Source organism: Ursus arctos, unplaced genomic scaffold (genome assembly GCF_023065955.2).
Source record: "Ursus arctos isolate Adak ecotype North America unplaced genomic scaffold, UrsArc2.0 scaffold_26, whole genome shotgun sequence".
Lineage (NCBI taxonomy): Eukaryota > Metazoa > Chordata > Mammalia > Carnivora > Ursidae > Ursus > Ursus arctos.
This window is the reverse complement of record NW_026622941.1, coordinates 12600941-12620604: the sequence shown is the minus strand read 5'-3', so window position 1 is coordinate 12620604 and position 19664 is coordinate 12600941. Positions and strand designations below refer to the sequence as shown.

The 19664-nt window shown below is 49.2% G+C and overlaps 1 protein-coding gene across 1 annotated transcript; it reads left to right on the top strand.

The window, feature by feature from the left end:
• Window positions 1-4123: 4123 nt before the first annotated feature.
• GSG1 (germ cell associated 1) lies at window positions 4124-19472 on the top strand. The gene is made up of 6 exons (XM_057318824.1): window positions 4124-4353; window positions 12647-12965; window positions 14401-14571; window positions 15328-15480; window positions 16949-17060; window positions 19061-19472. The coding sequence occupies exons 2-6, from the start codon at window positions 12647-12649 to the stop codon at window positions 19404-19406; spliced, it is 1101 nt and encodes a 366-aa protein (XP_057174807.1). The 5' UTR covers window positions 4124-4353; the 3' UTR covers window positions 19407-19472.
• The last annotated feature ends 192 nt before the right edge of the window (window positions 19473-19664 follow it).

Here is a 19664-nt window from a genome sequence, read left to right as displayed (position 1 = left end):
ACTGCAATGAGTAACTTTGTACATATATATTTCCATATTGTTGGTGGTGTATCTTTAGGGTAAATTCCTAGAAGTAGGATTTCTGTGGCCAAGGGATAAATGCACACATAGCTTTGTTAAACGTTGCCGATTCCCCTCCATGTGGCTTGTAGCATTCTGGATTCCAGCAATGAATGAAAGTGTCTGTTTCCCCACAGCCTTATCTTTAGAGTATATTGTCAAGCTTTTTAATTTTGCCAATCTGACAGATAAGAAACGGTATCTCATTGCAGGTTTTTTTTTTTATTTTTTTAATTTTTTTTTTAAGATTTTATTTATTTATTCGACAGAGATAGAGACAGCCAGCGAGAGAGGGAACACAAGCAGGGGGAGTGGGAGAGGAAGAAGCAGGCTCACAGCGGAAGAGCCTGATGCGGGGCTCGATCCCATAACGCCGGGATCACGCCCTGAGCCGAAGGCAGACGCTCAACTGCTGTGCCACCCAGGCGCCCCCTCATTGCAGGTTTTTAGAAGATTTTATTTATTTATTTGAGAGAGATCACAAGAGAGGGAGTTGGGGGAGGGGGAGAGACAGAGGCAGAGGGAGAAGCAAACTCCCCACTGAGAAAGGAGCCCCATGCAGGGACTCCATCCCAGGTGACCTGAGCCCAAAGCAGCCGCTTAACTGACTGAGCCAACCAGGCACCCCCTCACTGCTGTTTTAATGTGCATTACTCTGGCTGTAAATGAAGTTAAACACCTTTTCATATATTTAGGGCCACTTACATGTCTCTTTTCATGAATTGCCTGTTGCTTAATTCTGCCTGTTTTCCATAGGAATTTTGATCTTTCTCCCTTAATGTTTAAAAGTTCTTTACTTATTAGAGATAGTAGCCTTTTATCTGTCATATGCATGGCTCATATTTTCTCCCATTTCATGATTTTTTATTTTGTTTATTGTGATTTTTGCCATGCAGAAGGCTTTTGTTTGTTTGTTTTTTAATGTAGTCAAATTTATCAATCTTTTCTTATCTAGTATCTGGATTTTTAGCCATCATCAGAAAGCCTCTATTTCCACCCAGATTTTAGAGTCGTTTGCCCATGCTTTCTTCTAGCACTTGTATAATTTCGTTTTCTATATTCAGATCTCCAGTCCATTTGGAGTTTATTCTTGTATATAGTATAAAAAGTGGGTACACTTTATATTTTTCTAAATAGCTATCCAGTTTGTCCCAATGCCATTTGTGAAAAAGACCATCTTTGCCCCGGTAATTATAGATACCACCTTTGCCATATACTGGATGTCTTTATGTAGCTGTGTTTATTTCTGGACTTCCTCTTCTGTTCCATTGGTCTGTTGGTCTAGCCATGCCCCAGCGCCACACTGCCTTCTGCATAGAGGCCTGTAGCCTGCTTTAATATCTCTTAGGGCTGGGTCCTCTCTCAGAGCTCCTTCTTCCCAGGATTTCCTAGCTAGTCTTGCGCATGTGTTTTCTGAAATGAATGTTAATATCAGCTTGTCCTGCTCTTTAAAAATGCTCATTGGTATTTGTATTAGGGTTACATTAAATTTGCAAATTAGAGAGAGCTGACATCTGATCAAGTTGAAACATGCCAAGAACAAGGCATGTTTAGTTCCTTCTGTTCAAGTTAGTGATAGATCATTTTAGATCAGATGTCCTCTCTTAGATGTTCATTTAGGTATCTTAGCTAGTAAGAAGCTCCCCACTGCACAGCCAGACCATCCATGCTCTGTAAGCTCAAAGGGAAGAAGAGAGTGGTAAGAAGTAGAAGAGCAAGGAAAGACGGGGCTGGACTAACACGGGAATCAGGTGTCCCAAAGGTCACATAGGATTTAGGTGGGGATGGCAAAGAGGATGGAATCCCAGTGAGGGGCACCCAGGCTAAGCTCAGGGGTACACTCTGGGTGACATGCCTCACAGGACAGGAAGTCCCCAGCCAGACTCTTAGCTGGAATACTGGGGAAGACACCAGCCTTCTCTGCAAGCCTCAGAGTTACATCTCAGTGTTAATAGCTCGCAAATCCTCATTATGTACTATTATAATTTGGTTCATGAACACCAACTAGATTTCAGATACTAGTCCTTTAGAACGGTCGTTTCTGTACATTGTTGCCTTTTCTGGGAATGCTGTAGAGCGGCATTACCCTATACGTTCACTACTAGCCACACGTGGTGATTGAGCACTTCAGTGGCTAACGCCATTAAGGCGCTGAATTTCTACGTTCATTTCACTTTAAATTTTAAGCGGGAACTTTTAATCGAACTCAATTGCTTGTTTTGAGGAGGACTGCATTTTACTAGAATTATACCACTACATAAGATATCATTGTTGTACTGCGACGCATGGGTCCATTTTACTTTTTTAAATGTGGCTACTAGAAAACTTGCAGTCACGTGTATGGCTCCTCTTTATTTCTCTTTGGGAGCACTGGTCTAGAGCCTCACCACCCCCTGTGGTCTGGGCAGCATCACGTGGGAGCTCTCCCAAACCCTCAGAATCTGCTAGCTCACAAGGATCCCCAGGTGATTCTGACACACAAAAGGGCATCATACATTATACAAAAGGGAATAGAAATCTGTTCCTCAGACGACATCCAGGCCCCTGGTAGGTACCCCAGAGTGGCCCCCATCCTTCTGGTGGTAGGGCAGAGTGTAGGGCAGAGAGCTCCCTACCTGCCACTGTGATGTCACAGAGAAAACCTCTTGCATCAGCCAGCCCCGCCCAAACTGGTGTCCTGGCTACAGGATATCCTTTCCCATCTTCTCCAGCCCCCCTCATACCACCTCACCCCTCTGCTGGCAAGAGGGGGCCTGAGTCATCTTCTCACCAGATACGCATTCCACGCAACTGATCAAGGCCGAGCAGAAGAGAAACTGAAACACCTTTGCCTCAGAGCTTCGAAAGTGAATGAGCAATCCCTCTCAACTGACTCAAAATGTTTGTCTCACCCAGAAGGTAGGTACCCCACTTTTTTTTAAGTTTTTATTGACATTCCAGTGAACATACAGTGTAATACTAGTTTCAGGCATACAGTGTTGGATTCGTAATACAGGTTATACAAATCCACTGCTTTATTTCCCGTGGTCATGGTAAGGAACTGGGAACCCACTGTAGGATTATACAGAAGGGAATAGAAATCTGTTCCTCAAGCCCCATTTTTATTGATAAACCTGGTGATGTCCCTACCTCGGCCTTCTGTTTTCATCTCTTCCACTAACTTTCCGTTTCCTCCTCCGCCGCCCCTTCATCTGACTTTTCCTCGCTGCTCCCAGGACTGCTAAGGGCCCTCTAGCTCTCCCTTCTCCCCTCCCATCTGTATGATTCCTGTTGCCAAAATCTGGTTCCTGGTAAAAGGCCCAGTAGCAGGGGCAACCCCAAAGCTGTTGATGACTCTAATGAACTGAAAGAGCAGATATTAAGTTCTCTGCCAGAGGAAGGTGAGGCACCCCCAGGGTCCTGCCAGTAGCCAGCTCTGGAATCTATTAGAACTGAGGAGGACACAACCGTGGTCGTGCTACTTCCTCTTTCCGGTCTCAGAGAATCTGGGAGAATCTGCAGGGATCCTTCCAGATCCAGAAAGACCCTCAGTCAGTAAAAGATGGCTTGGCCTGTTTAGGAGAACCCACATCTGGAAACGACTCGCCTCCCATCTGAGATAGTTGGGAACAGCCAACTTGCAGCTCAACGGGTTACTAAAAAAGCAAGTGTTCATTTCTCACACTTCTTGCTTTTCTCAGGAGAAAAATGAAGCTTACAATTAGGCAGGGAAATAAAACACACACTCACGCACACAGAGCTATGCGGTGTGCTGTTCATTGTCTGGTCGTTAGGGGTCCAGGAAGACAGGACAGCAGCCAAAGTGAGTAGATCATAAATAGGAGAACCGACAGAAATGGGTAAGAACGTGATAGAAAAAGCCAAGCGTAGTAAATTTTTTTATTATTGATTTAGGAGGAAAGACAGAGGGACTATGGAAGGGTTTATCAATACATATCCATTGCATCCTTCTGTGTGAGTTTCCATTATCAGTCCTGCAATCCCTGCCTTTTGCTCAAGTGTGTGCACCTCCCCTTTCCTGACTGGCAGCCTGGAGCTGAATCAAAAGGTTTTGAATATTGACTCCACCATTTACTAGCCTGGTGGCCTTGAGCAAGTCAAACGCTCGCTCTTGAACAGAGTCCCACCTCTCCCTGAGGCCGATAGTGAGAATTACGTGAAGAGTCTCGCAAGGTGTCTGGAACAGGGCAGATTCCCTCGCCCTTCCTTTACACTTTCCCCGCTGCCTCTTGGTCTTCACAGCAGAACTGTGAAGAACAACTCCTTCTCCTCATTTACTTCCGAATCACTCAGGTAGGTTATGTAACCTGGCCAAAATCATTAGTCCAGTCGTGGGTGGAGGTTGGGACTAGAACCCAGAACAGTTGAGGATTCGTGGTCTCTAGGTTTCCTTCTAGGATCCCACGAAAAGAGGCAAAGACTTGGACCAGCAACCAGCGACCTGTACCTTTAGGGGAAGGGCGGGGGTTGGGAAATGGCTGACTTTTGGGTTCGACTGCAACCCGCACCTCCCGACCCTCAGGCCTAGAGGCTGGGTGTGAGGAGCTGATCACACGACCAACTCGTCTCTGCCCTCCCTCCGCCAAGCCTCGCCAGGACAGCCGGCCATCAGGCCCCGGCCCCGGGGCTCGGCCTCCCTCCGGCCAGCCCCCTCCGGCCCCTTCTCTCGGGAGGGCCCCCGGGACGCGGCGCTCAGCAGACGCGGGAGCCGGGAGAGGAAGCCAGGGCCCCGCTCCCGCCCCACCCGCTCGCGGAGTCCCAGGCCCTGCGCCGCTAGGGCGGGGCCTCGCCAAACAATTCAAAACACGCTGCGCGCGCGTCGCCGTGGCAACGCGCGCCCGCTGCTAGGCGACCCGGGCGCCGTAGTAAACCGGGGGCGGGAGTGTTACTCACCGAGGGAGGGGGGCGAGGGGAGCCGGCGGGGACTCGGGCTGGGGCACCGCGACAGCCGGGGAGGGGGAGGGGGAGAGAGCAAGAAAAGAAGGGACGAGGGGGGCGCACGCGGCATGGAAATGGGGCAGCCCAGCTCCGCGCTCTGAGCACCCCTGGAGGGGCGGCTCCCCTTAGGCCCCCGCCCCGCGGTGCCCAAGATCCCCGGCCCCAGCAGGCCCCGAGGGCTCGGTCACCCGCGCGTGAGCAGGATGCAGATGTGGCTGCCCCTCTGATTCACGCCAGCTGCTTGGGGCAGGGAAGAAAGGCGGCTTCCTCTCCTGGAAATGACTGCATTAGCAAAAGCCGTCTAACAATTCCACTAACAGCGGAAAGGGAAAGGCGACAGAGAGGAGAGGCCCCGAAGTGCTTTTCTTCAGTCCTTCCCGCTGAACCTAAGTAGAAGTGTTCCCAGAACTCCTGACCCATGTTAGAAAGAAAGGAGTCGTTATTCTACACGTTTGGGGGCCCTGTGGGCGTGAAACACTGTTGCAGTGGTTAACCCGAAAGCCCAGAAATCCCAGAGCTCAGTGCCCTATACTGGTGTTAATATTTTGGACGCTCAGCATGGGCATTTTGGTGGCATTACTCTACCCTTCCGGGCTGGGAGGAAGATCAAAATGTCCCGTGTGAAGACCCTCCTTAACTTCATCAGTGAATGAGTCAGACATGAGGCACTGAAGCAAACATTGTGGAGCTGGGAATCTCTGATGGTTCGAGACGTGTCACCCAAAAGGGTTCTCATCAGTAGGGAATCCCAGAGCTTGGGAAAGGACATGGCACTTCCAATCGGTCACTGGCTTTTAAGCCATCTGTTTGGACCCTGGTCTGTGAGCTAAAGATAATATTCGTTCATGAGATCATTGCTGTTTTCTGGGCTTTGCTCGTGGAAAAGCAGGAATGTTTCCACAGGTGGGAGGAAGTGTATTGGCAGAAGATCTGTTCGACATGCATCTGTGTAGAAAGGCACAGGGTGTGTCTGCGGACCTACAGACGTTCTTCTACCTTCTACCTTCTCGCTGCTCTTTTTTTTTTTTTTTTTAAAGATTTTATTTATTTATTTGACAGAGACAGCCAGCGAGAGAGGGAACACAAGCAGGGGGAGTGGGAGAGGAAGAAGCAGGCTCCCAGCAGAGGAGCCCGATGTGGGACTCGATCCCGGAACGCCGGGATCACGCCCTGAGCCAAAGGCAGACGCTTTAACGACTGCGCTACCAGGCGCCCCCCTTCTCACTGCTCTTAAATCGTGTGAATCAGGAGGATTCGCGCGCCCTTTAACAATGGAAGACTGGACACTTTTCTCTATTCACATCTTATCTTCACTCATAGGCTTCTTAATTGTATTCTGAGCTGGTTTCCATTATAAACATCATTCACCCATTCCTGCAAGTGAGAAAGTGCTAGGCTCTGAGGATCAACCTGGAATAAAAAACACAGCTGCTCCTGTAACTAGCAACTTCCAGTCAAGCCTGCGCGTTCTGAGCTGCATGAGAAAGGCACACGGTGGAACATGCAGGAACAAAGAACAGGGCCCTGCAGATGAGAGCCAGTGACAGCAGAAACATTTCGCGTCCCACTCCAGCTTTTTGACTGCTGAGTAACAGAAAGGAATTAGTTAATGAGGCGTGGGTCAGAAATCTGACTCCTGGGCAAAAGAGATACTACTGTTGGATGGGGGTGGAGGGGGAGAAGATGCCACTACTGATAATGGGAAAGGACAAACAAACAAACCCCAAATCCCTTAGCCCCAGGCTTTGCCATCAGGCAAGTGGTATGCTCTCCAAACTGCTCCGGCTCGGCATTCTTACCCATTGTTTTAATCATGTCTAATCTACCGTGTATTCATAAAACAATACATTGGATTTCTGTTTACAAACTTTGTGTGGGTGTCCCAAGACCATTGTTTCTCTTTGTGTATACTTAGTAAATAGGGTTTCATACAGTGCAGGGTATGGTCCCTGAGAACCTTAGCAAGCACAGGTTAGTTCCAAGCTTTGGCTTTGTGACGTCATAAATGCTGAGTCACATATAGGTCCTTGGGGGGTCATCCTGACATGGTAACAGTCCAGCATACCAAAGTTAAATACTGTGTAGAGATACGGAATCTTTGTGTCTGTCCTGAGTCATGAGCTTCTGAGCCCAACCTAATTATATTCATGTTGCATTGACTAGCAATTAACTTCTATTCTAAGGGAGGAAAGAGAAGAAGAAAAAATATTAACATGCCTAAATTATAATGAAAGGAAGTGAGTGGGATGCCAGGCAGAGCAACTCATGTCCCGTCAAAAAAAAGGAAATTAGACGTCGTAGCATGGGGTCCGTGGGGACAGGGGGCTGTCCTCATGATGGATCACAGCTAGTAGCCCACCAGCCCGCCCAGCCATGCAAAACGCACGGCCACCGAAGGGATAGAGTCAGGCTTTGGGGAGGCCTAAAATAATATAACTTCGGAGGCTCTCTTTAAGAAAAATAATCCAAAGTGACGAGTCTGTAAGGGTCTTGGAAGGGTCTGAGTCCATGAGAAACCCCAAAGCTGGGGTGTCACTAGCTTGCTTCCCTTTCCATCTCCCTCCAGGCCTCCTCACATAACCTCGAGACTGCTGCTCCCGTGCCCTTTTCCCTGGAGAAGGCAAATTTCAGCCTATTAAGGCACAGGGGGTGCGGTTTATGAGCAGAGGCAATAAAAACCAAAGACACCGGACTGTGCCAAACGGTGACTCAGGCGGGATATGAGAAGTGTCTGCAAGTATTTGAGGGGTGTACGCGCAGAGAAGGGAAAAGAATTGTTCACTGTTGTGGTGTGGAAAGGGAATGAGGATACGATTCAATAAAGAAAAATGTGCACAAAAATCCTCAGGAAGCATTGGCTGACTCTATTTTCTGATACCGTGGAGTTGTATTTCCCAGGGGAAGTATTTGAGGATCTATGAGTCACTGAAAACTGGAACTGGCCAGGAAAAATGTGCTAGAGGAAATAATCCTACAAGATGTCCTCGAGGGAGCGGCTGGATGCTCCCAGAGTTCGTTCGGAGCCCTGAATTCCGTAGGGCTGACACCAGACATTCTATAGCTGTATGAGTGGGGAGGAGGCCAGAGGAAGAGACAAGAGCCATCCCACGGGGAGGAGCCGCCACCTGCGCCCGCATTTGCAGACGGGTGGGGACAGCCTGTGCCCGAAGAGGGGAAAATATAAGGAGATAGCGCCACCCAGCGTCGGGACAAAAGCTGTAGCCAGGAAACCAACAGCCAGTTCAAACGTGGAGTGACCACAACATTCCTGCTCCAGTCCCCCAGAGGAGAGGGAGCTCTGTAACAATAAAGGGTCGTGTGGGCGATATGGGAATCACGCCTGGGCATAAGCACACGTGTGTCAAATGTGCGGAGACATCGGCCCTAGAAGAGTAGGAAGCCAGAGCCAGAGACACTCCCCCAGCTAGAATGTGGACTAATTCACAGAGCCTGCCTTTCATGCCCCCCGCTAACCGCACAAATACAGAATGGGAAAACCATGACTTGGTTGGTGGCAAATCTGGACCATTCCAGGTGGGGGAGGGCCAGGGCAGAATATGAGGGTTTCATTAAACATAAGCCCCACCTGAGGCAAACAGGTAATACCTGATGGTACGTTAATTCCCTGGCTCCGTATTTTCCAGTTTGTTCAGCTTCTTACTTGTTGTTAGGTTGTAGTGGCAACTTCCAAGCTCTTTACATTTGGAACCGGAAACCAGAAGTCCATCCCTGGCTACCTATGAAAAGCTTTCTAAAATTGCAGATTCCCGGGCCTCACCCCTAGGGTGGAATCTCAAGACGGGGCCCAGGGATCTGAATATTTCCCAAAGTTTCAAAGACTGTTCTGATGCTCAGTCAGAACTGAGAACTGCTGCTCCGATGAAGGAGGGGCCTTTGAGGTCTTTACAATCCAGACAACTATCCGGAGTATAAAAGTATTATGAGAGGGGTACAGTATGGAAGGACAGAGAGGAGGGGACTGTTCTTCGGGAGAAAAGAAACATTTTCGAAGAATGAGTGACTTTTACACTAGTCTTGATAGGAAGGCAGATCACCAGTTAAAGAGAGACTGAAGACATTCCAGGTAGAAGGAAGGGCATCTGCAAAGGCACGGAGGACCGTCTCCGTATTCCGTTGGAGGGACATTGTTAATAATCCTTACTAACGATGCTAACTGGAAGACAGAGACCACCCATGACACAAGGAAGCTATTTCAAACCCATGGCTCTATGAGGCCCTATCATTACAGATAATAGCTTATTAAAAGGATGAAGGGACGCCTGGGTGGCTCAGTCGATTAAGCGTCTGCCTTCGTCTCAGTTAATGATCCCGGGGTCCTAGGATCGAGCCCCACATCGGGCTCTCTGCTTAGCGAGGAGTCTGCTTCTGCTTCTCCCTCTCCCTCTGCTCCTCCCCCCTGGCTTGTGCTCTCTCACTCTTTGCTCTCTCTCTCAAATGAATAAAAAATCACACACACAAAAAAAGGATGGAAACTCACACAAAGGAATGGGAACTCTTGTAGTAATGGTGACTCTGTAATATTTTCTGTGTCAGCCATAAAATCAAGCCTAAGCCATTCCCACCAGCTTCCAAGGGAATGGCAGTTAGGTGGAAACTGAATCTTCACTTAACTTTCTAAAGAAACTTCCCTCTTCGAATACAGGTCCTTGCTTCTTTGTGCTTAATCCCAGATCCCCATTGGCAGGCTCTCCCGTGTATCTTCCAGAACATCTGGGCCATGATTGCATTGTCAATTATTAAATGCCGAAGGTCCCTGCAAGGCAGCATTTAATCATGAGGCACTCTAAAAAAAAATAGGACGTAGGAGAGGAGGGATGGGAAGGGAGGCAGGACGGTGGGAAGGCAGTTTCATTCTGTCAACATTAAACCAAGGGGATTTGGGGCACAGATGGCATCCTATGGTCCTTCCAGACAAGCTGCAAGACGCTGACCATGGCCAAGGTAACCAGCTTCCCTGTCTTATTGCTCAGAATATACATTGCATAGCGATTTTGCACCTGATTAAGATCTGTCCTGTCTCATCAATTTTGTTGTCTGTGTTAACTCTGAGTTTTTCTGTTAAACCATGTTGATGGAAGAATTAGTGACATTTTGGCACTGATGCATTTCCTATTGATCTGAGGCAGTCTAGGAAGCCACTCTCTGCCCTTTTCTAGAGAGTAAAGAGTCACCTTGGCATGAAGCTTGTCAGTATATGCAAAGATACAGCTTTTCTGATGGCTGCCACTTCTTCATGATCTCCTTAAAGAGATCATTGCAAAATTAGGCTTGGTCTTCCAATTCAAGAAGTTATCTGGATCCTGGAGAGAAAAGGCATGTTTAGGGAGAAATAAAACATGTGATGAAGGGCACAGTACTGTAAGTGTTGAAGATAATTCTCGAAAAGGCTCTTGAATGCGTTCCCATTCGATTGTCAAGATAACTCTTGAATGAGGCTCCTTGTATCTGTGCTTGGTTGGACACTCCTTCTGGAAGCAGCCTCTTTGAGCTTCGTTCCAAGCTCTTTTTCATCTTTTTTTTTTAAGATTTTATTTTATTTATTTATGTGACAGAGAGGCAGCCAGCGAGAGAGGGAACACAGCAGAGGAGTGGGAGAGGAAGAAGCAGGCTCCCAGCGGAGGAGCCTGATGTGGGACTCGATCCCGGAACGCCGGGATCACGCCCAGAGCCGAAGGCAGACGCTTAATGACTGTGCTACCCAGGCGCCCCTCTTTTTCATCTTTTGTTTCTCAAATCACTTCTTCCTTAAATTGGTTATCACCTTGGTGCGGGTTCCTTATTCTTATCTGTGAATAATCTGCAAAATAACTTACAAATATGCATAACCTGAAATGAATCGAGGGTAGAGTAAAAATCTGATGTGATAGTAGACAAATTTCCAAGCCATATTAGATTGAAAATGAAGTTGTTGAAAATGTAGAATTGCCTAAATCATTAGTTCGCTCTTTATACAGAATGACTAATGAAGATGTTTTACCAGGAAGTCCATTTCCTGTTCAAGCAATGGATATGAAAATAATTAGAGAGAATAACTTACAGTAATGGAACAATGGCTAAAACTAATAGGATTTGCACAACTAAAAACAAGATGGAAACATTCTTTTGGGGGTACGGGGGCAATGCGTGACTTCCATACCAGGTAATAGAAGATCTTTCCTCACTCCAGATGCTGTGGTTTTCTGTCTTTACCAAGGTCACCCAGAGTCCTGCACAGACTGATTCTTGGTAGATTTAATTTGTTGAGTGCTTTTTTAAAAATCCTATCAGCAGATTGCTTTCCAGAAGTTGTTTTATCGTATGTCTTATGTATTGATTTTTATATGCATATGAACCTTGTCGATTTCCTATGGCCATAAATAATCTGCACTTTGTGGTATGCACTGTTTCAGTCCCTGGAAATTCTGAAGAACGAACTGTTATATTTCGAAGATAAAGTTCCCTGTTAAATGTAGAAAATGTTAAGCTGGAGATTATGAGGCAGATTTATGGGCCTGTCCCATTTAGCTATGGTTTTATTTACGTTTCTTAAGCTAAGCAGATTTACGTCTGATTAATTCTGATATGAGAGATCCCCTGGAAAGCTCAAGATGGTTTACTTTAAGAAGCGTCTGTCAGCAACTAAATATGGCTGCTTTTCCCTTCAGGACGTATTACTGTAACAGTATAAACTGCTCTGTAACACAGAGTGCAAGACCTGTCAGGTTTCTTTATTTTTCTAAAGTCCAGTCTGGCTCCCAGCCACCACTCACCGAGGCTGAAACGTCTCCTGCTGGTCCCTCTTCAGCTGGGCTCCTCTTCTCTTGGGCTAACAATGATGGGGAGGTCAGGGCTCCAGCCAGAGCCACGCTGTCCCCACTGTGAGTCAGGCACCACGGCTGCATCGAGCAGTGGAGATGTCCCTTCAGGTTCCTCTCTGTGCCCACAACACCTGGTGTCCAGTCTCCGTGGGCGCAACACAGCCACCTCGCATTTGAGGTCCTGTCCTCTCTGTGGCAGTGTATGAAAGCTGGACCCAGGTCACCCGCTCTCTCCCAACCCACAGCCTCATCTCTCCAAGGGGCTTCCACTTACCCCACATCCCAGTAGGTCCACTGCCTTCACCCCTGGGGTGATCCAGTATAATGCTGACCAATGGGCCAGATCTTCTTTGACTGTCCTCTCAGAGGAATCTGGGATACAGAGAAGAGGATGCCAGCAAAACGTGCGTTGTTCCAGCAACAGATACCTCAGCAAGTCGGTGCTATAACCCCTCCCTGAAGACAAAACCAAAAATAATCATCAGTAAGCGCATTAGAGTGGCCCCGATTCTTTAGTCAACTTGAGATGCACTCACTCAGTGCTGGATCACACTGTGCCTGAAGCTGTCATCGGGTACTTATTCAGATCGTCCTCAATAAGCATTTGAGTCCAACGAGGTCCAGCTTACATAAACATCATCCCCATGGTGACTACTCCAGGCCGTTCCTGAAGCTAAGGCTCCTTGGAGAAAGCTCTCGGTGGGCTGGCCGGCCCATCACCGTCCGCGTGGAGGAGTGTGGCTTGAGCTCAGGGAGCCGCAGAGGAGGGTATCCAGATCTCCAAGCAGGTTCTGAAGTCAGGCTCTCCCCCTTGTGTTTGTCTGTTGCAGATGGAACTCCCGAAGGGCTCCTCTGGCCAATGCGCATTCCTATCTGCCGTCCTCAACATGCTATCACTCGGCCTCTCCACAACATCCCTGCTCAGCAGCTCCTGGTTTGTGGGCACACAGAAGGTGCCCAAGCCCGTGTGCGGAAAAGGTCTGGCAGCCGAGTGCTTTGACGTGCCGCTGCCCGTGGATGGGAGCAGCGCCAACACATCTTCCCAGGAGGTGGTGCAATACAGCTGGGAGGCTGGGGATGACCGCTTCTCCTTCCATGCCTTCTGGAGCGGCATGTGGCTATCCTGTGAGGAAACTGTGGAAGAACCAGGTAGGCTCCTCAGCCCAGCTGCCCGCTTTCTTGCCCCCAGAGAACTGAACACGGGCGAAGAGCCAGTGGGAAGCAGACAGCACTGCCCACACCCCACCAGGCCTCACCCCCAGGCCCAGCATCTCCCACCTCTGTATCCCCTCCCTTCTCCCTCAGACTCCCTTTCAGTAAGACCCAAGAGTCCATCTGGCTTTCCCCTCCCGGCTGTCTAGTAGCCATGCGGCTTTAAAATAGCACTGTCCCTAAAGGGTTCCACTTAGACTTGTAGCATCATGAGAACCCCACTCCGGTGAGTTAGGGTTGCTGTCTGGAGACCAAATGAGGAGAGAGACAGGGTTCTTAGAGAAGCAGCCCGGGCTCTGCGCAGCTGTGACCCCGTATGAGCAGCTGGCTGTCTGCAGGCCTGGATTTTCTCCCTAGGGAGATGAAAAGACCAGAGTAGATCACCTGTCAAGCCCCTTCCTCCCCCACCCCACCAAAAGGGTCTTCTTGTCCTAAGTGTTACCATTACAATTTACAAGGTAGGGGAACTGAAGCCTCAGGAGTAAGGCCACCCTTGACCTCGCAGGTGTCCTGCAGCTCAGCACATCCTGGCAAAGCGGGTCCTGTGTCACTGTGCGTTTCTTTTTTTCTTTTTTTTTTTTTTTAAGATTTTATTTATTTATGTGACAGAGAGACAGCCAGCGAGAGAGGGAACACAAGCAGGGGGAGTGGGAGAGGAAGAAGCAGGCTCCCAGCGGAGAAGCCTGATGTGGGGCTTGATCCCAGATCGCCGGGATCATGCCCTGAGCCGAAGGCAGACACTTAACGACTGCGCTACCCAGGTGCCCCTCACTGTGCATTTCTTAACCTGAGTTCCTCAGCTTAAGAGCACTGGCCTACGGACACTCCTCCTCCCTGCTCAAAGCATTCAGACATCCCCTGGGAGTGACGTTTTCCTAAAGCCCAGAATCCAGTACAATTAACCTATTTCTCCCGATTTGGGCCAAGGGAAAAAGGAGACAGACGAGGAATATAAATGTGTATTTGTATTTATATGTGTTATTAACGTGCCATTTATCGCAGCTTGGACCCCAGTCCCGGAAACAGTTGTGAGCCATTCAGACCAGTGGTACAGCGGCAGCAAAATGATGCTGGTTAACCCTGGGATTGTTTACGCCTCCCTGACCTGAGAAATGGGAACATTTCCCCAGGGAAGCCCTCCCAGGCTCACGTGCTTTTCTTCATTGTCAGAACTGGGGACAGAGAAATGAATCCGGAGTGAGTCTAGGTCACGCAGCCATCCGTCCGTGAGGCATTCTTCCCTGCTTTCAGAGAGCTCCGTTGAGCCCTTACCTGCCGTGTGCTGGGCAGGCACTGGGCTGAACCCATGGGGTGGCACCAGGCGTGGGACATTTTCATCCCCCCCTGAAGTTACACCTTGTCTCTCTTTCAGGGGAGAGGTGCCGAACTTTCAATGAACTCACACCACCAACCGAGAGAGGTGAGAAAGGACTACTGGAGTTTGCCACGTTGCAAGGCCCATGTCACCCCACTCTCCGATTTGGAGGGAAGCGGTTGATGGAGAAGGCTTTCCTCCCCCACCCTCCCTTGGGGCTTGTGGCAAGTATGTGGGTTTGATCACCAATTTAGTGGCCATTAAGTTGGACCTCTCTGGCCCAACAGTGCTCTCTATGCTGTCCTGTGATCTCCTTTTCTCTTCTTCTGAGCCCCACGGGTGACCCACATTCCTTCCAGAGCTGACTCTCATTCATATGCAGGAATGCAAAAAAGGAACAGCAGGAACAAATAAAGTTCACAAATAGAAAACCACCAACAGCTCTAACCTCCTCCTGTTGCCAAGTAACCATATTGAAAAGCCGAGAGGTTTTTTCCTCCGATGTGTATATATATTTTTTAAGTAAAAAAAAATATATATTTTTAATAGAAGGGAGTGAAAAAAGGAAAGGGAGGGAGAAAGAAGCAGAACTGATTGCTCTAAAATTCAATAAGGAAAAAGAGAACAAAAATGACCCCCAGCAAAGTCATGCCCCTGTGAGATTTTGTGACAATCAGATGATTTCTTCTCGAATCGCCCTAATGGTACTTCCAGTCAATCAAGTTTACTTGATCCTTTATTGGGTACTGAGCAGACAGCGAGCGCAGGGGGGACAGCGAAGGACTCAAAGTAGGGAAAGGTGCCAGCTCTGTCCCCCTTTCCCCTTCTCTGACTCTGGGAGGCTTTCCCTTCTGCTGGGCTCTGTGTGTTCAGCGTTCAGTCGTGTACCTGTCTGGGTGAGGGCTCTTCTTCCTCTGGTTTCTTTATTCTTTCTTTTTTTTAATACATACTTGAATTTTATTTTCTTCCTCTGGTTTCTGGCAGAGATCCTATGGTTATCAGTGGGAGCCCAGTTCTCGTCCATCGGACTTGAATTCGTCAGCTTCCTCCTGCTACTAACGGACCTGCTGCTCACTGGGAACCCGGGCCTTGGGCTCAAGCTGAGCGCCTTCGCGGCCGTTTCCTCCGTCCTGTCAGGTGCGTGCCCCCCAGGCTGGAGCGGGTGGGGGCTCGCCACCCTTGAGGCGCCTCTGGCTGGCACGTGTGTCTGTCTGTCCGGAGGGCAGGAAGGAGGAGGCAGGACCGAGAATGGAGGGAGGAGAGACATTGCAGGTGTCTTGGAGTTGGAATGAGATTTTATAGCAGATCGTTATGTACTTGGCGAAATGATTTCTCTCGAGGTTCTTTTTTTTTTTTTTTAATATTTATTTATTTATTTATTTGACAGAGATAGAGACAGCCAGCAAGAGAGGGAACACAAGCAGGGAGAGTGGGAGAGGAAGAAGCAGGCTCATAGTGGAAGAGCCTGATGTGGGGCTCGATCCCAGAACGCGGGGATCACACCCTGAGCCGAAGGCAGACGCTTAACCGCTGTGCCACCCAGGCGCCCCTCTCGAGGTTCTTTTTATTGGAAGCCTTCTCAGTGCGTGAAATGCAGTTTGGTTTACTTTCCAGTTGCGCGTACACACAGCTTTTCTTTTTTTTTTTAATATTTTTTATTATATTATGTTAGTCACCATACAGTACATCCCCAGTTTCCGATGTAAGGCTCGATGATTCATTACTTGAGTATAACACCCAGTGCACCATGCAATACGTGCCCTCCTTACTACCCATCACCGGTCTATCCCATTCCCCCACCCCCCTCCCCTCTGAAGCCCTCAGTTTGTTTCTCATAGTCCATAGTCTCTCATGTTTCATTCCCCCTTCTGATTACCCCCCTTTCTTTATCCCTTTCTTCCCCTACCGATCATCCTAGTTCTTATGTTCCATAGATGAGAGAAATCATATGATAGTTGTCTTTCTCTGCTTGACTTATTTCACTTAGCATTAGCTCCTCCAGTGCCGTCCATATTGTAGCAAATGTTGAGAACTCATTCTTTCTGATAGCTGAGTAATATTCCATTGTATATATGGACCACAACTTCTTAATCCAGTCATCTGTTGAAGGGCATCTCGGTGCCTTCCACGATTTAGCTATTGTGGACAATGCTGCTATGAACATTGGGGTGCATATGGCCCTTCTCTTCACTACGTCTGTATCTTTGGGGTAAATACCCAGCAGCAGTAGTACACACAGCTTTTCAAGACCCGTGGGATCGAGTAGGAGCCGGAGGTGCAGATATAAAGCTAGAGCAAGAGGAAAGCTTGTGTTGAGGGCATGGGTGGGAAGAAGTAAAAGGCCCTAAGGGCAGCATTGACTCAGAAACTTTTTCCATAGCTCTCCACCTAAAGCCTGGGGCAACCTATTGCAAAGCTCTGCGTCTGAGGAGAAGCCCCCATCGCAGAGTAGTGTCCCCGGAAATGCGGGGACAGATGGGCAATGGAACATCTCCACGTAGGCTGGACCTGACACAAACTGAGGCAGTTGCTCCACACTCATAGTCCCGGCAGAGGGCCAAGCCAGCCTGTCTCTAAGGGCGCCGCCTTCCTGTTCCCTCTGTAGGCCTGCTGGGCATGGTGGCCCATATGATGTACTCACAAGTCTTCCAGGCAACCGCCAACTTGGGTCCAGAAGACTGGAGGCCACATACTTGGAATTATGGCTGGGCCTTCTAGTAAGTGCTTACCATCTGCTGAACCTTCTAGCCCCTCCCCAGCCAACCTGCCTTAGATGTCGTGCCCTCAGCTTGATGCTTGCTTGGTGTCCTTCTGCCTTCTCTCCATCCCTCATCCCAGCAGTCTGCTGACCAGAGAGCTGGACCACCAGGCCACGCCTGTTCTTTCCCCACCTCCTGTGGAGGCACAGAGAGGATTCTTCTGGCTTGTTTGGTCGTGTTTTTCTAATGATACGGCTGTCGCCGTTGCTCCCTCACCTGATATGCATGTTCCCTTGGGCAATGAGACTGATTTTGTGTGGCTTATGCAAGTGTTGCTCCATATTTTATAGATTTTACGATTCAAGGTGTTGGAGGACAGAGAAACAAAGAACTAGCCTTGAGATTTGGGTCGAATTCCATCCCCTGTGAATGGCTGACTCTTCTCCTGTAACGAAGCGTCACTTCTTCCTACTTCCGTTCTTCTTCGACCCAACTGTGTGAGAAATAAAAGCTCCCCTACCAGTCATTCCCTCACCCTTAACGAACTAAGGGGTCAATTATTTTCGATTTCTCTCAAGAAGAGAGAAGCAGCAACCATGACAGACACAGTTGAAGCAAATATCCCCTCTGTTTTACGAGCCGCTCACCTTCTCCCCTGAGGAACATGCTCTGCCCACTGCACGTGTGTCAACCTGGGCCTGCGCGACTGTGTGGGATAAGTGCCGAGTACTGTAACAGTGCTGGAAAGGCCCACGCTGCGTCGAGTTTCCATGCTAGCGGGGGCAATCTGGAAGCCTGTCCATGTCTGTTGGGAGATCCTATCCCCTTACCTCATGATGTAACAGGTGCTATTTGAGGCGGGCGTCTTTGGGCTCTTCCACCAGCCACCCAGGCTCCTTTTCCAGGCGCGTCGTTTTGTATCTTTTGTCTGTCCGTTGTTGGCACGACACCTGCCAAGCGCAGCCACAGCAGTCCCATCAGAAGCATCCCCGGCCCGAGTCGGCGGAGTCTGGTGGAGGCGGCAGATAGGAGCACGCCGTGCCAGCGCGTGGCCTGGCTTCACCCATCACTTGACCTCATGAAATTCCTCACTAACCTCACACAACTTCCTGTTTCCTGGGCTTCCCAGAATCATGGGGAGATTGAGGGGTTGACTTTCCAAGTTTTTAGGAATGCCTTTGATATAGTTCCCTGGTGGTTTTTTTTTTTTTTTTCTTTGTTGAATCCATCCAGCTTCTCTTAAATCTCCAGCTTCTCATCCATCCATTATAAACTCCCTTAAGCCAAGAACCACATTGGTTTCACAGGAGGCAATTTCCACTGGTACAACGTATAATACCTCCAGGTTTGTAGTGCGAGTTGCCTGAATGACACTCAGAGGCTTAACTTTGTGGCCCCTAAGACTGCTAAACTCAAAAAGAGAGACGACGGAAGAGGAATGATCGCTCCCAGCATCTGGTCTGAGTGAAGGAATATCTTGGGCAGGGTGTGTGTATGTGTGTGTGTGTGTGTGTGTGTCTCGGGTGGGTGTGGGGTGCTGCATTGAGCTGCGTCCTTTCGATACAGCGGAGCTATCAGTCTGTGAATCTTGGGAGACTACAAGGGTAACTGCAGGTGGGGAAACCATAGTCCAGAAGAGTGTGTGTGTGTGTGTGTGTGTGTGTGTGTGCATGTTATATGTATATAGAAAAGGCACACCAGGAATAAAAGAGCAGAGTGCTGACGACTAATCGATCCAGTGCAAGCGAATCTTTTAAACTCCTGGTCTGACTTGCAACACTCAAGAGTCATTCTCTCTGACTACAAAGCATTCAGAACATATCCCACCAAGACAGACCAAATTCAGGCCTCTGGCGCACACAGCTTCCCCACAACATGGTGGAAAGGAGCGTCGGGCAGTCCCTGAATCCCTAAGGGGCCCCAGCCTCCTTTACTAGGAGGAAGGGATCGCGGAAGTCTTCCCTCGGACCTGTACCTGGGTCAGACTCTGACCGTCCATGTTTTTGGTTCGTCCCTAGCACGGCCTGGCTTTCCTTCAGCTGCTGCATGGCGTCGGCGGTCACCACCTACAACACGTACACCAAGCTGGTGCTGGAGTTCCAGCGGAAGCACAGTAAGGGCTTCAAAGGAAAGCTGAGTTGCCTGCCGCTCCATCACCAGTGCTTCCTGGAGCCGCCGTCCTGCGCGGCCCCCACGGGGGGTCGTCTGACCAGCTACCACCAGCACCACCATCAGCCCGTCCGCTCTGTCTCTGAAGGAGTTGACTTCTACTCGGAGCTACACCACAAGGGATTTCAGCAAGGACCCAGCCAGAGGCTCAAGGAGGAGGCGGCTGGGGCATCCGTAGAGGAAGAACCGTGTTAGAAGTAGTCGGGTTTGGAGGGCAGGCTGAACCCAACCTTACATGTTCCTTTGCTATCAACACGTACTGAAGCCACAGTCTGTCTCTCGAACGTGGTTTTCGCAGCATATCGCAAAGCGCGGGGCAGGTCCAAACGGGTGCGAGCCCGGGCGCCACTGCCCCGCCTCCTTCCCGGCTCTTCCCTTCCCTTCCTGTGTTTCGTTTCACCACCCGCCTGTCTCCCGCGTTCAGGATCACCGCCTCTCCTTTACTGATGGCTT

Coding starts and splice junctions, on each gene's coding strand:
- GSG1 (XM_057318824.1), top strand. CDS start 12,647: ATGGAACTCCCGAAGGGCTCCTCTGGCCAATGCGCATTCCTATCTGCC. Junction 14,572..15,327: donor TCCCTTGGGGCTTGTGGCAA/GTATGTGGGTTT, acceptor GGTTTCTGGCAG/AGATCCTATGGTTATCAGTG. Junction 17,061..19,060: donor AATTATGGCTGGGCCTTCTA/GTAAGTGCTTAC, acceptor GTTCGTCCCTAG/CACGGCCTGGCTTTCCTTCA.